The 12,554-nt window shown below is 36.0% G+C and overlaps 1 protein-coding gene and 1 pseudogene across 3 annotated transcripts in view; one reads left to right on the forward strand and one right to left on the reverse strand.

Moving 5' to 3' along the window:
• PIK3C2A (phosphatidylinositol-4-phosphate 3-kinase catalytic subunit type 2 alpha) overlaps positions 1–12,554 on the forward strand; it is a 115,432-nt gene that overhangs the window by 85,740 nt on the left and 17,138 nt on the right. For all 3 annotated transcript variants that reach the window (XM_026008186.2, XM_026008183.2, XM_026008185.2), the window contains exons 18-23: positions 313–407; positions 761–941; positions 5,518–5,622; positions 6,824–6,916; positions 9,033–9,162; positions 11,576–11,712. In XM_026008186.2, coding sequence (XP_025863971.1) covers positions 313–407; positions 761–941; positions 5,518–5,622; positions 6,824–6,916; positions 9,033–9,162; positions 11,576–11,712 — 741 coding nt within the window. The remainder of the gene's footprint in view (positions 1–312; positions 408–760; positions 942–5,517; positions 5,623–6,823; positions 6,917–9,032; positions 9,163–11,575; positions 11,713–12,554) is intronic.
• On the reverse strand, positions 3,539–4,143 carry LOC140594397 (peptidyl-prolyl cis-trans isomerase NIMA-interacting 4 pseudogene; annotated as a pseudogene).

The raw sequence follows: 12,554 nt of genomic DNA on the forward strand, positions 1-12,554 counted from the left end.
AGCTGCTCCACTTGAATATCATATATGTGTACCTGGATTTTTAATTCTCATATTATTAGATTCTCAGAACAAACCGGACTTGAGCTTTTCTTTGATTTTTCTTTGTTAGCTACATAAACATAACTAATGAATATTATTCCAAAATCTACACTTTTCTGCTTGATTTCATTAATTTAGCCTAAATTAACTCTTCTGTTTCATTTTTATCAGTATTAGCTTACATTTTGCTTTATATAGTGTCTTTTGATAATTTTATCATAATAATGAAGTATGGGTTTGACCACTATAATTCTTATTTTCTTTTGTGTGAAGGCTTTGAAATATGAAATTTACTTGAACAGTTCATTAGTGCACTTCCTTCTGTCCAGAGCATTGGGAAATATACACATTGCACACAACTTATATTGGTAAGATTTAAAATTTTTAATTTATTTCCATTCCTAGTATTTATAGAGACGATATGCTCTGAAAGTCTAAATAGTATGCTTAGGCTACTTATTGTCAATACCAGATGTTTTATTAAGGGCATTATTATAAAGAGGCTAGATTTTTATGTCCTTAGAAATAAAACCAAAAATAACAAAACTCTTTATTACAAAGATATTTGGCATGTTAGAGCGCCATAATAATGAATGAGTTTTCACTTGCTTTATATAGCTTCATTAAATTCCTGGAAACCAAAAAATGAACCTAAGTTGAAATTCAGGAGGCATTCATCCAGTTCTCAGAAGTGGCTGACATAAATATTTTACTGTATTAGGCTCCTCAAGGATGCTCTGCATGATGCACAGTTTGGTGCTCGATATGAACATGTTTTGGGTGCTCTCCTCTCAGTAGGAGGAAAAGGACTCAGAGAAGAACTTTTGAAGCAGACAAAACTTGTACAGCTTTTAGGAGGAGTAGCAGAAAAAGTAAGGCAGGCTAGTGGATCAGCCAGACAGGTATGTATCCAAAAGAAAAAACATAAATATTTTGATGTTAAAGGATCTCTATAGTTCTGATGAGTTATTCTTTATCAGTAGACATCCAATATAACTATACATACTATGCTGTTTTGAGCAGATGAATTCAAAGGTTGTTTCAAACCATAGGAAAAGATTTTACAACCTAACTCTTAAAGGTATTTTTTTTTCCTTAAAGGTATTTTAATTCCAGTGCTTATGAATTCCTTTCTGGCCACAATTGTTTTCTTGAGTTTCTTTTTTATTATTTTGTTTTTTAACTTTTTTTGTAACTTTAAAAGTAATGCAAGGGATCCCTGGGTGGCGCAGCGGTTTGGCGCCTGCCTTTGGCCCAGGGCGCGATCCTGCAGACCCGGGATCGAATCCCACGTCGGGCTCCCGGTGCATGGAGCCTGCTTCTCCCTCTGCCTGTGTCTCTGCCTCTCTCTCTCTCTGTGACTATCATAAATAAATAAATTAATTTAAAAAAAATAAAAGTAATGCAAGTATGAATTGATACTAACGTTTAAAAAAGGATCCTGGGTGGCTCAGTGGTTTAACGCCTGCCTTCGGCTCAGTGTGATCCTGGAGACCTGGGATCAAGTCCCACGTCAGGCTCCCTGCATGGAGCCTGCTTCTCCCTCTGCCTGTGTCTCTGCCTTTCTGTCTCTCAGTGTCTCTCATGAATAAATACAATCTTTTAAAAAAAATCTAAATAATAAGGAAATTTATAGAAAAAAATTTTAATTACACTTTTAAAGATTTATTTATTCATGAGAGATACAGAGAAAGAGGCAGAAACATAGGCAGAAGGAGGAGCAGGTTCCCTGTGAGGAGCCTGATGTGGGACTCAATCCCAGGATCCCCACTGGGGCACCTGGGTGCCTCAGTGCTGAGGGTCTGCCTTTGGCACAGGTCTTGATCCCAGGGTCCTGGGATCGAGCCCTGAGTCAGGCTCCCTGCTCAGAGGGGAGCCTGCTTCTCCCTTTCCCTCTACTGCTCCCCCTGCTTGTATTCGCTCTCTCTGTCAAATAATAAAATCTTGGGGCAGCCCGGGTGGCTCAGCGGTTTACCACCGCCTTCAACCCAGGGCCTGATCCTGGAGACCCAGGATTGAGACCTGCGTAGGGCTCCCTGCATGAAGCCTGCTTCTCCCTCTGCCTGTGTCTCTGCGCCTCTCTCATGAATAAAGAAATAAAATCTTAAATAAATAAATAATCTCTTTAAAAAATAAAAATTTTAGATTAATTTAAAAATTAAAAATTTTCCAGTTTTCATTTTCTCCCTGTTATGTATCTATTATTCATGGTTTGCTTTATGTCTTTTCTGGTCTTTTATATGACTTTATACATATTTACACTTAAGTATATATACAAATGTTTGGAATTTTTAAAAAAATATGTAGAAATGCAGATAGACACACACATACATATATATTGTTGTTGAGATAAAATTCACCTATTTAATTCATTGTCTTTTAGTATATTCACAATATTATGCAGCCACCACTAATTCCAGAACATTTTCATCACACCAAAAAGAAAGCCTGTACCCACTAACTTTTCCTTATTCCCTCCTTCTCTTAGGCCCTGGTAAGCATTAATTTGCTTTCTATTCTGTGGATGTATCTCTTCTAGACATTTAAATGGAATTATGCAATATGTGGCCTCCCTGTCTGGTTTCTTTCACTTTACCTAATAATTTCAAAGTTCATCCATATTCTAACATGTATGAGTACTTCACTCCTTTTTATGGCTGAATAATGCTCCATTGTGTGGATAATACCACAGTTTGTTTATCCATTCATCAGTTGATGGACCTTTGGCTTGTTTCCACTATTTGGCTATTATGAATGATGCTGCTATAAACATTTGTGTGTAAATTTTTGTTTGAACATCTCTTTTCACTTTACCTAGGAGTGGAATTACTAGGTCATAAAGCAAGCCTATGTTTAACTTTTTGAGGAACCACCAAATTATTATCTAAAGCAGCTTCATCATTTTATATTCCTACTAGAAATGTATGAGGATTCCAACTTCTCCACATCCTCACTAACATTTGTTTTTTTCTACCTTAAAAAAAAAATTGTAGTCATCTTAGTGGGTATGAAGTAGTATCTCCTTGTGGTTTTGACTTGCATTTCCCTAATGAGTAATGATTTTTTAAAAAGATTTTATGTATTCATCAGAGGCACAGAGAGGGAGAACAGGCCCCACACAGGGAGCCTCATGTGGGACTCAATCCCAGGACCCCAGGATCAGTCCCTGAGCCAAAGGCAGACACTCAACCACTGAGCCACCCAGGTGTTGCTGATTAATGATTTTGAACTCATTTTTGTTTTTGTTACTGCCTTTTGTATATTTTCTTTGGAGAAGTTTCTCTTCTAAGTTTTTTGGGGTTTTTTGTTTGTTTTGTTTTGTTTTTTTGGTTGGTTTTTTATTGTTGTTGAATTGTTCTTTATATATTTGGAATATTAGACCCTTATCAAAGATACTATTTGTAAGTATTTTCTCCCATTCTTTGAATTATCTTTTTATTTCCTCAAGTGTCCTTTGATGCACAAATTACTAATTTTTTGAAGTTTATTTTTCCTTTTGTTGCTTGTGCATTTGATGTCTAAGAATTTATTGTCAAATCCAAGGTCACAAAGATAAACACCTATGTTTTCTTCTAGGAGTTTTATAGTTTTGCTCTTATATAAGTCTTTGATCCATTTTGAGTATTTTTTTTTTTATATGCTTTGAGGTAAGGATTCAGCTTCATTCTTTTACATGTGATTATTAAGTTGTCTTAGCACCATTTGTTTTGCCAGTTTTTCGTACAATTTCCTCCCTTCATTTTGATAAAGTAGCCAAAATTTGTCTTAATTGGAGGATCTGTAAACACAAGGCTTATCTAGCCCACTTACAGGCAAGGCAAATGCTGCTTCATGAAATGGTCCCACTGTGGAACCTCTGGTCATCCAACCCAAGTCACCCCCTTGCCTGGCTTTATCTTCACTATAATGTGCAGCCACTGTATTTAATCTCATTCTATACTTTAACTTCTCCATAGCTTCCATGATTTTCCCATATTTTTCATACAGAATGTATCGGCCACCACTTTTGGAACCCTGAGACTTCTTGTCAGAACTGTCACTCCCAGAGGCAACTCCACACTTTCCCCCTCCTTTACCGGAACTGCTTTTTCCTTTGAGCAGCATCTTCAAAACATCTCAGCACTATTTTTTGAAGAGACTATTCTTTCCCATGAATGATCTTGGCACCTTTGAGGAAAATCAGTTGATCATAGACATGTAGGTTTATTTTTGGACTCTGAATTCTCTTCCATTGATTTATAAGATTATGTAAGCCATATTGTTTTCATTATTGTAGTTTTGTAGTAAGTTTTGAAATCAAAGTATGAGTCCTCCAACTTTGTTCTTTTTCAAGAGGTTTTTTTTGGGCTATTCAAAAGTCCTTTGCAATTTCATGTGAGTTTTAGGACCATCTTACACATTTCTGCAAAAAGGAAGTTGGAACTTTGATAAGAATTATGTTTAAAAAAAAAAAAAAAAAGAATTATGTTGAGTCTGTGGGGTGCCTGGGTGGGATGGCTCAGGTCAGGGATGACTCAGGTACTAGGATCAAGCCCCGAGTTGGGCTCCCTGCTCAGTGGGGATCCTGCTTCTCTCTCTCCCTCTGCCGCTCCCCCTGCTTATGCTCTCTCACTCTCTCTCTCTCTGTCAAACAAACAAATAAATAAATAAATAAGATCTTAAAAAAAAATGCATTGAACCTGTAGATAAATTTGGAAAATACTGCAATCTTAATAATATTAAGTCTTCTAATTCATGGACACGGTGTCTTTTCACCTAGATCTTTAATTTCTTTCAGCAATTTTATTTATATTTTTATATATATATAAAATTTTTACTTCATCTTAGAGAATTTGTATCAAGACATACAATTACACTCCATATTTCTTAATGGGTACATAATATTACCAGGTATTGTAGAATAAATTGTGAACCATTACCTCCGTGTAGGTTGTTTAGACATTTTTTTTTTTCCCAGTCCTACAGTGAACTATAGTGTATAAGTTTTGGCCCCTTTGCTAGTATTTCCTCATAGGATATTCCTATAGGTGAAATAGCTGAGTCAAGAACTGTATGTATTTTTAGTTATATCTTTTTCTTTACCAATAGGTTATGAAAGTATTTTTTCCTGCCCTGTTGCTAGGACTGGGTGTTACCTTTAATTTTTAATCTGTTAGATGAAAAATTGCATCTCATTTCTGTTTAATTTCTATTTATTTGACTATTAGAGAGTTTTATTTTTTTTATTTGACTATTAGAGAGTTTTCATTAATATGTTAAGTAGGCCATATGTACTCACCCTCCCATGTGTGTAAGCCTTTGCCCATTCTAATTCTATTTTTATAGTAAAAATTAACTGTTTAGTAACAACTTGTTTTTATTTTATTTTAAAAATTTGTTACATTTTAAAAATTGGGTTGGTCCGCATCATAATTTTTTTGTCTTAAAAACAGGTCTTCATTTTCATTATGTACCTACAGTATCACTGTCTTTTCCTAGGTCGTCCTCCAAAGAAGTATGGAACGAGTACAGTCGTTTTTTCTGAGAAATAAATGCCGTCTTCCTCTCAATCCAAGTCTTGTTGCAAAAGAATTAAATATTAAGGTGACATATAAAATACTGATAAATTCATATTATATTTCAAAATGATTTATAGGAAAAATTTGTAGGAAGAAAGGAGATGGGCTGATACACCTACAGCAGATGAGGATAACATCTGCATAGGTTGGTTATAAGTATTTATGGATGTCTGTGTAAGATCCATATTTACCTCAGTATATTTTTACTTAATCATAGTTTCTGAAAGAGAAAGCAATATAAAGTTATTTGGTGTCTCAAAATAAATTATTTTTTACTATTGTTAAAATAGCTACCTTGGTGGCTTATGTTGTGATTCCAGGCACAGATAGCATTTTCTTTTCCTCCTATGCGAACAGTTGGAGAGATTCTTTATAGGTTTATAACACTTTCTAGAGCATCAAAAAAGAGTTGAATAATCATCAGCACTGAGTAATTATACTTCAAACTGGGGCCAGTAGTTATATACATAGTGGATTTTCTCTTAATTCAGAAAAAGCAACCAATTAATTCATGCATTAGTGTTCGTGGTTTTGAAAGGGTAGGATACAAGTATCCATAAAGTTATGAGTCTCAGGTTTGATTTCTTTTGAAGTTGACATATGGCTACTCTTCACTGAAATTTAATAGTGGGTACCTGAGTTATGGGTCATTGGTGGGGGCTGGGGCCGTCACATTTTCTCCTTGGATTTGTTTGTTGTTTCCCTTTATTGGTCTGTCTGAAATTAGTTTTTTGAACTAGTTTCATTTTAAAATAAGATTTGATCTTTGCTAATGAAATTTTAAAATTTAGCGTCACTATGTTATTGCATGGCTAATTATTAATTATAAGAGTATCATAAAGTACTCTTATAAGTAGAGATCTCATCCTAGATCATACTCCTTTAGAGGAAAGGTAAGATTATACAAAGTTTTGTGCTGTGACGAGGAATTATAGTAACACTTTTAAAGCTCAAACTTTTAATAATTTTTGTCTCAAGTTTTTAAGGATTTGCTTCTGTCTAGAGAGTAATAGATGATATTTTACTCATGCTATGTTTAAGTTTCAAAAAGTATTTTTAAATATCTCTTATCTGCTATATGATCTAAAAAGCAGTTTCACACATGTTATTTCATTTGCCATAATTCAGATGAACAAGTGATAGAAGAAATACTTAGGACAGAAAAGTCTTAAAGCCATTTTTATTCCAGTATTATCTTTCTAATGCATAACATGTTGTATTTGTAGTCCTGTTCCTTCTTCAGTTCTAATGCTGTGCCCCTAAAAGTAACAATGGTGAATGCTGATCCAATGGGGGAAGAAATTAATGTCATGTTTAAGGTGAGCAAAATAAGGTTACTTTCTTTTTATTTATTTTTTAAGATTTTATTTATTTGAGGAAGAGAAGGTATGGAGAGAGCATGAGTGGGATGTGGAGGTAGAGGGAGAGACAGAGGATGAGGGACAAGTGGACTCTCTGCTGAGCAGGGAGCCCAATGTGGGGCTCGATTCCAGGGAGTATGACCTGAGCTGAAGGCAGACACTTCACTGACTGAGCCACCCAGTCATCCCAAGATTACTTTGCTTTTAAAGGGTAATTCAAAAATTCTTTCTTTGGGGACACCTGGGTGTCTCAGGGCGTGATCCTAGGGTCCAGGATTGAGTCCCACATCAGGCTCCTTGCAGGGAGCCTGCTTCTCCCACTTCCTATGTCTCTGCCCCTCTCTGTGTGTCTCTCATGAATAAATAAATAAAATCTTTTTTAAAAAATTCTTTTCTCAAATTGCAAATATAATTTTATTTAATATTTAATTAAATTCAATAATTATGTGGAAAATTATTGCTGACATAAACTGTTGCCAAACAGATATTGGAACAAATGCATTTCTGGGCTAGGGCTACTACATATGGCCATGCTGATTACGCATATCATAACTGCAGGCAGTGTGCCTTTCATATAGATTATGATGTGAATGGTACCCCCTAGAGTTGTGCAGTGTGACATAGCAAAACCATGGGCAATGGCACTGGTTTTTGGAAACATAGAACTTACCTGTGGGAAGCAGCAGGCATGGAGTACTACAGAGTAATCTATTACCAAAGTTCTGTGTGTGGTGTCATGATTTGTGTATTTTGAAGAAAGAATGGAGAGTTTTAGTTAATTCAATGAGTTCAATTAGTGGAGGTTCACATATATATGTATATAAAAGATGGCTCAAGAGAAGCTATCTCTATGAACATATATATATGTGTGTGTGTGTGTATATATATATATATATATATATAAAGTTCTCATAATTCACATCTGGTTTAGGACTTTATTTTACTAATGTATTTGCCTTTTCCTGTAGCAGTACCATCTGCTTGAATACAGAAATTTTATTTTATTTATTTTTTTAAAGGATTTATTCATGAGAGACACAGAAAAAAGGCAGAGGCATAGGAAGTGGGAGAAGCAGGCTCCTCGCAGGGAGCCCGATATGAGACTCAATCCCAGAACCCCGGCATCACGCCCTGAGCTGAAGGCAGACGCTGAACAGCTTAGCTACCAAGGCATCCCGAATACAGAAATTTTATATATGTCAAGTTTTAATATTTGTTAAGGCTAATCTCCCCTAATTCTTTGGGTAATTTTCTTGACTAATCTCAAAAAATGTACTCATCATTATGAGTTTTAAAGTTATTTTATCCAATTTAAAAAAAATAAAATGAAAACTACATATGATTCCAGTTAGAATTAATTTATTTTGGGAGGACTAACTTTTTAATTTTTATTTTTTGGGATCCCTGGGTGGCTCAGCGGTTTAGCGCCTGTCTTTGGCCCAGGGTGTGATCCCGGAGTCCCAGGATCAAGTCCCGCATCAGGCTCCTTGCATGGATCCTGCTTCTCCCTCTGCCTTTGTCTGTGCTTCTGTGTGTGTGTGTGTGTGTGTGTGTGTGTGTGTGTGTGTGTGTCTCATGAATAAATAAATAAAATCTTTAAAAAAATTTTTTTTTTAAATTTTTAAGTAAACTTTTAGTTTGATATAATGGTAGATTCATAGTCTGTTGCAAGAAATTAAACAGAGATCCTGGGTATCCTTTACCCAGTTTCCCTCAATGTAACATCTTGCAAAATTAGCAAACAACATCATAATCAGTGTATTGGCATCAATATAGTCAAGGTATGGAATATTTTGATCATGACAAAGATCCTCCATTTTGCCCCTTTGAAAAATAGAATATGATTCACAAACCATTAAATCTAACCTTTTAAAAAGCATATAGTTCAAGAAACTGAGACATGAATAAGTTAAATAATTTCCTCTGGAATGCTACAGAAAAATAAAAGGCACTTGTGTTTCATCTTACTCTTCACTCTTTTCCACCATTTCCCCCGCCCCCTGCCTTTTACAATATGTAATGTAGTAAATATTTTGGAAAGGTACAGGTTCCATTTTGTTTCCTTAATTTCAAGGTTGGTGAAGATCTTCGGCAAGATATGTTAGCTTTACAGATGATAAAGATTATGGACAAGATCTGGCTTAAAGAAGGACTAGATCTGAGGATGGTAATTTTCAAATGCCTCTCTACTGGCAGAGATCGAGGTAAGTCTGTCAGTTCTGTCTTGGTGTCTTATTATTTCTTTTCTGTGAACTTAGCTCAGAATATACCTCTCCTGAGCGAGTCCTAATGCTGGTACACTGTGATCACAGTTGTTTCTTATCTTAATTTAGCGTGACTTTATTGATTTATTCACAATTAAATAACTCATTGAGTAGCCCTAATAAATGCTTTGCAGTAACCAGAGGTGCCCATTAATTGACTGAATGAGGACTTTATGGTCTTTAGCTTTTGATTTAAAATTAAGGCCATGTCTAAGTTAAACCAACTTTGCTTTTATTTCTGCAATATAAAATAATGGTTTAAAATTTTTTTTCTACTTTAGCACAGGCTTCATCTTACTATTTTATCAAATTTTCTTCCTTACCACATATGTTTAGTGTGAATAATAAAAGCAGTACATCCAGAAATATTGTGATAATTAGAAGTAATGAATGTAAAATATCCCAGTATATGATATGTATTAGGTGCTCAATAAATTGTAACCTTTATCATTACTTTTATTCAACAAATGTTTGTAGTTGATCTGCCATCTACAAAATGTTAATAACACTAGTGTTTATATTTAGAGGGAAGCAATTAAAGACATATGAAGTAATTTGAAAATGCTTTAATAAGCTAAAAGCTCTAAGAGAATTAAGAAGGCAGTGCTGTATGGTTTTAAAGGAGGGAAACCTCATTTATAGTTGGTAGAAATGAGAAATGCTTTTCAGATTCTAATTGTAGATACTAGAAAGTCATCTGAAAAATTACCTAATCAGGGCAGCCCCGGTGGCGCAGCAATTTGGCGCTGCCTACAGCCCGGGGCGTGATCCTGGAGACCCGGGATCGAGTCCCATGTCGGGCTACCTGCATAGAGCCTGCTTCTCCCTCTGCCTGTGTCTCTGCCTCTCTCTGTCTCTCTCTCTGTGTTGCTCATGAATAAATAAAATATTTAAAAAATGTTTTTTAAAAAAATTACCTAATCATCCTTCCAATATTTGGCATTCACTTCATACCTCAATGCCTGTGCTAAAGGAAAGGTAGTCTGTCCTATCTTACATAGCTCTGATGGTTGTAGAGTTTTTTTCTTGTATTCTGGTGAATGGGAACTGACTCCTAGTGTCTTCTACCCATCGGTTCCAGTTCAGTTTATAGACTATCATATAATTAAGTCAAATCTTTCTTTGTGATGATGAATATTGTGGCTTCAGATCCTGATTTCCAAATTCTTCAGCCATTTGTCATATATGATTTTTAGATTACCTTATTATCTGATTGTCCTATTGTAAAGGGCTCAGGTGATCCAGTCTCTGAGAATGGCACCTGGATTTTGTAGAATGCAAAGTAGGCAAAGTTGGGACGCCTGGTGGCTCAGCGGTTGAGCATCTGCCTTTGACTCAGGGTGTGATCCTGGAGTCCCGGGATTGAGTCCCACATCGGGCTTTCTGCATGGAGCCTGCTTCTCCCTCTGCTTCTCTCTCTGCCTCCCTCTCTCTCTGTGTGTCTCTCATGAATAAATGAATAAAATCTTAAAAAAAAAAAGTAGGGAAAATAAAAAATTATTTGCACAGCCAGGCATTTACAAAACACATACTTTAGATATACACATATTACAAGGACAGTCTTAATTTGTTCTTCCGTTTGAAAGAGCTTAGTGTGGGATCCCTGGGTGGCGCAGTGGTTTGGCGCTTGCCTTTGGCCCAGGGCTCGATCCTGGAGACCCGGGATCGAATCCCACGTCGGGCTCCCGGTGCATGGAGCCTGCTTCTCCCTCTGCCTGTGTCTCTGCCTCTCTCTCTCTCTCTCTCTCTCTGTGACTATAATAAATAAAAAATTAAAAAAAAAAAAAAAGAATTCTTGAAAAAAAAAAAGGGGGGGGATCCCTGGGTGGCGCAGCGGTTTGGCGCCTGCCTTTGACCCAGGGTGCGATCCTAGAGACCCGGGATCAAATCCCACGTCAGGCTCCCGGTACATGGAGCCTGCTTCTCCCTCTGCCTGTGTCTCTGCCTCTCTCTCTCTCTCTGTGACTATCATAAATAAAAAAAAAAAAAAAAAAAAAAAGAAAGAGCTTAGTGTACTTTGAAACGCTCCGTAATTGCCCAAATACATGATCAGAGTAAGTTTGTTGACTAAGCATCATCTAGTTTGTAATTAAAATTGTTATTCTTTGGGGGTGTATAGCACATGGTTGTACAGACTATGGAACCTCAAAGTCAAATTCAGCTGTTATATTTTGGGTACTTCTGAAAATAAATAATTTTGATTGCTCAAATTTTCTAGCATGGGCTGCCAGACTTGATTTTTTAAAATAATTCCTAAATGCTGTCTTATGTCAAAGGTTGAAAAGTATAAATTTTTTAAGGGCTTAACTTCTAGGGAGATATTTTCACATAGCTTAATGTTTTGTTGTTAAAGGTATGGTGGAGCTAGTTCCTGCTTCGGATACCCTCAGGAAAATCCAAGTGGAATATGGTGTGACTGGATCCTTTAAAGATAAACCACTTGCAGAGTGGTTGAGGAAATACAATCCTTCTGAAGAAGAATATGAAAAGGTGATTAGCAAGTCTCCTTATTCTAGATAACTTTGTCAAAAATGTATTACCTAAGTCATAAGTGCTTTCATTTTCCAACTCTGGTGACTAGCCATGTAACCTAAGTTGTGAAAACTGTCTTTCTCTAACTAAAGTAAATAAATAAAATAAAATAAAAATTCTGTCTGTCTATCTATCTATCTATCTATCTATCTATCTATCTATCTATCTATCTATCTAAACAGTGCATTTAATGACAGGAATCTGAGTGAAACCAATGCTAAACTACCCCTCAAATATTCCAGACATGAATTTAGAGGCCAGCAAAACAGGTATTTTTATGACCCAGAATATTTCACAAAGATCATGGAAGAAGTTATGGAAATGGGTGAGAGTGGTGCATTGTGTGGAGTTGAGAAGATTATGGGCCAGACAGAGCATGAACTTAGGTTCCAGGTCAGCAGCTGTTGAGCTTTGGGCAAATTATTAAACTCTTTTGTGCCTCAGTGACCTATGATATAAAATAGTATACATTATGGTATTGTAGTACATAATATGGCTGTAAAACATAATAGTACCATAAGGTTATCGTGAGAATTAGAGGAGTTTATATAGAAAACCCAACACAGAGTAAATTCTGTAGTTAGTAGCTGTTACTATTAGAGGTGTCAATTTTTTTGTTTTGACATACTTTTGAATTCTGTGATAGGAAAGGGAAATTTTGGGGTACCTGGGTGGCTCAGTTGGTCATGTGTGACTCTTTTTATTTTTTTAAGATTTACTTATTTTAGAGAGAGAGTGCATGTGAGGGAAGGGGCAGAGAGAGAAGGAGAGAGAGAATCTTCAAGCATACTCCCCACTGA

This window comes from Vulpes vulpes, chromosome 11 (genome assembly GCF_048418805.1).
Source record: "Vulpes vulpes isolate BD-2025 chromosome 11, VulVul3, whole genome shotgun sequence".
Lineage (NCBI taxonomy): Eukaryota > Metazoa > Chordata > Mammalia > Carnivora > Canidae > Vulpes > Vulpes vulpes.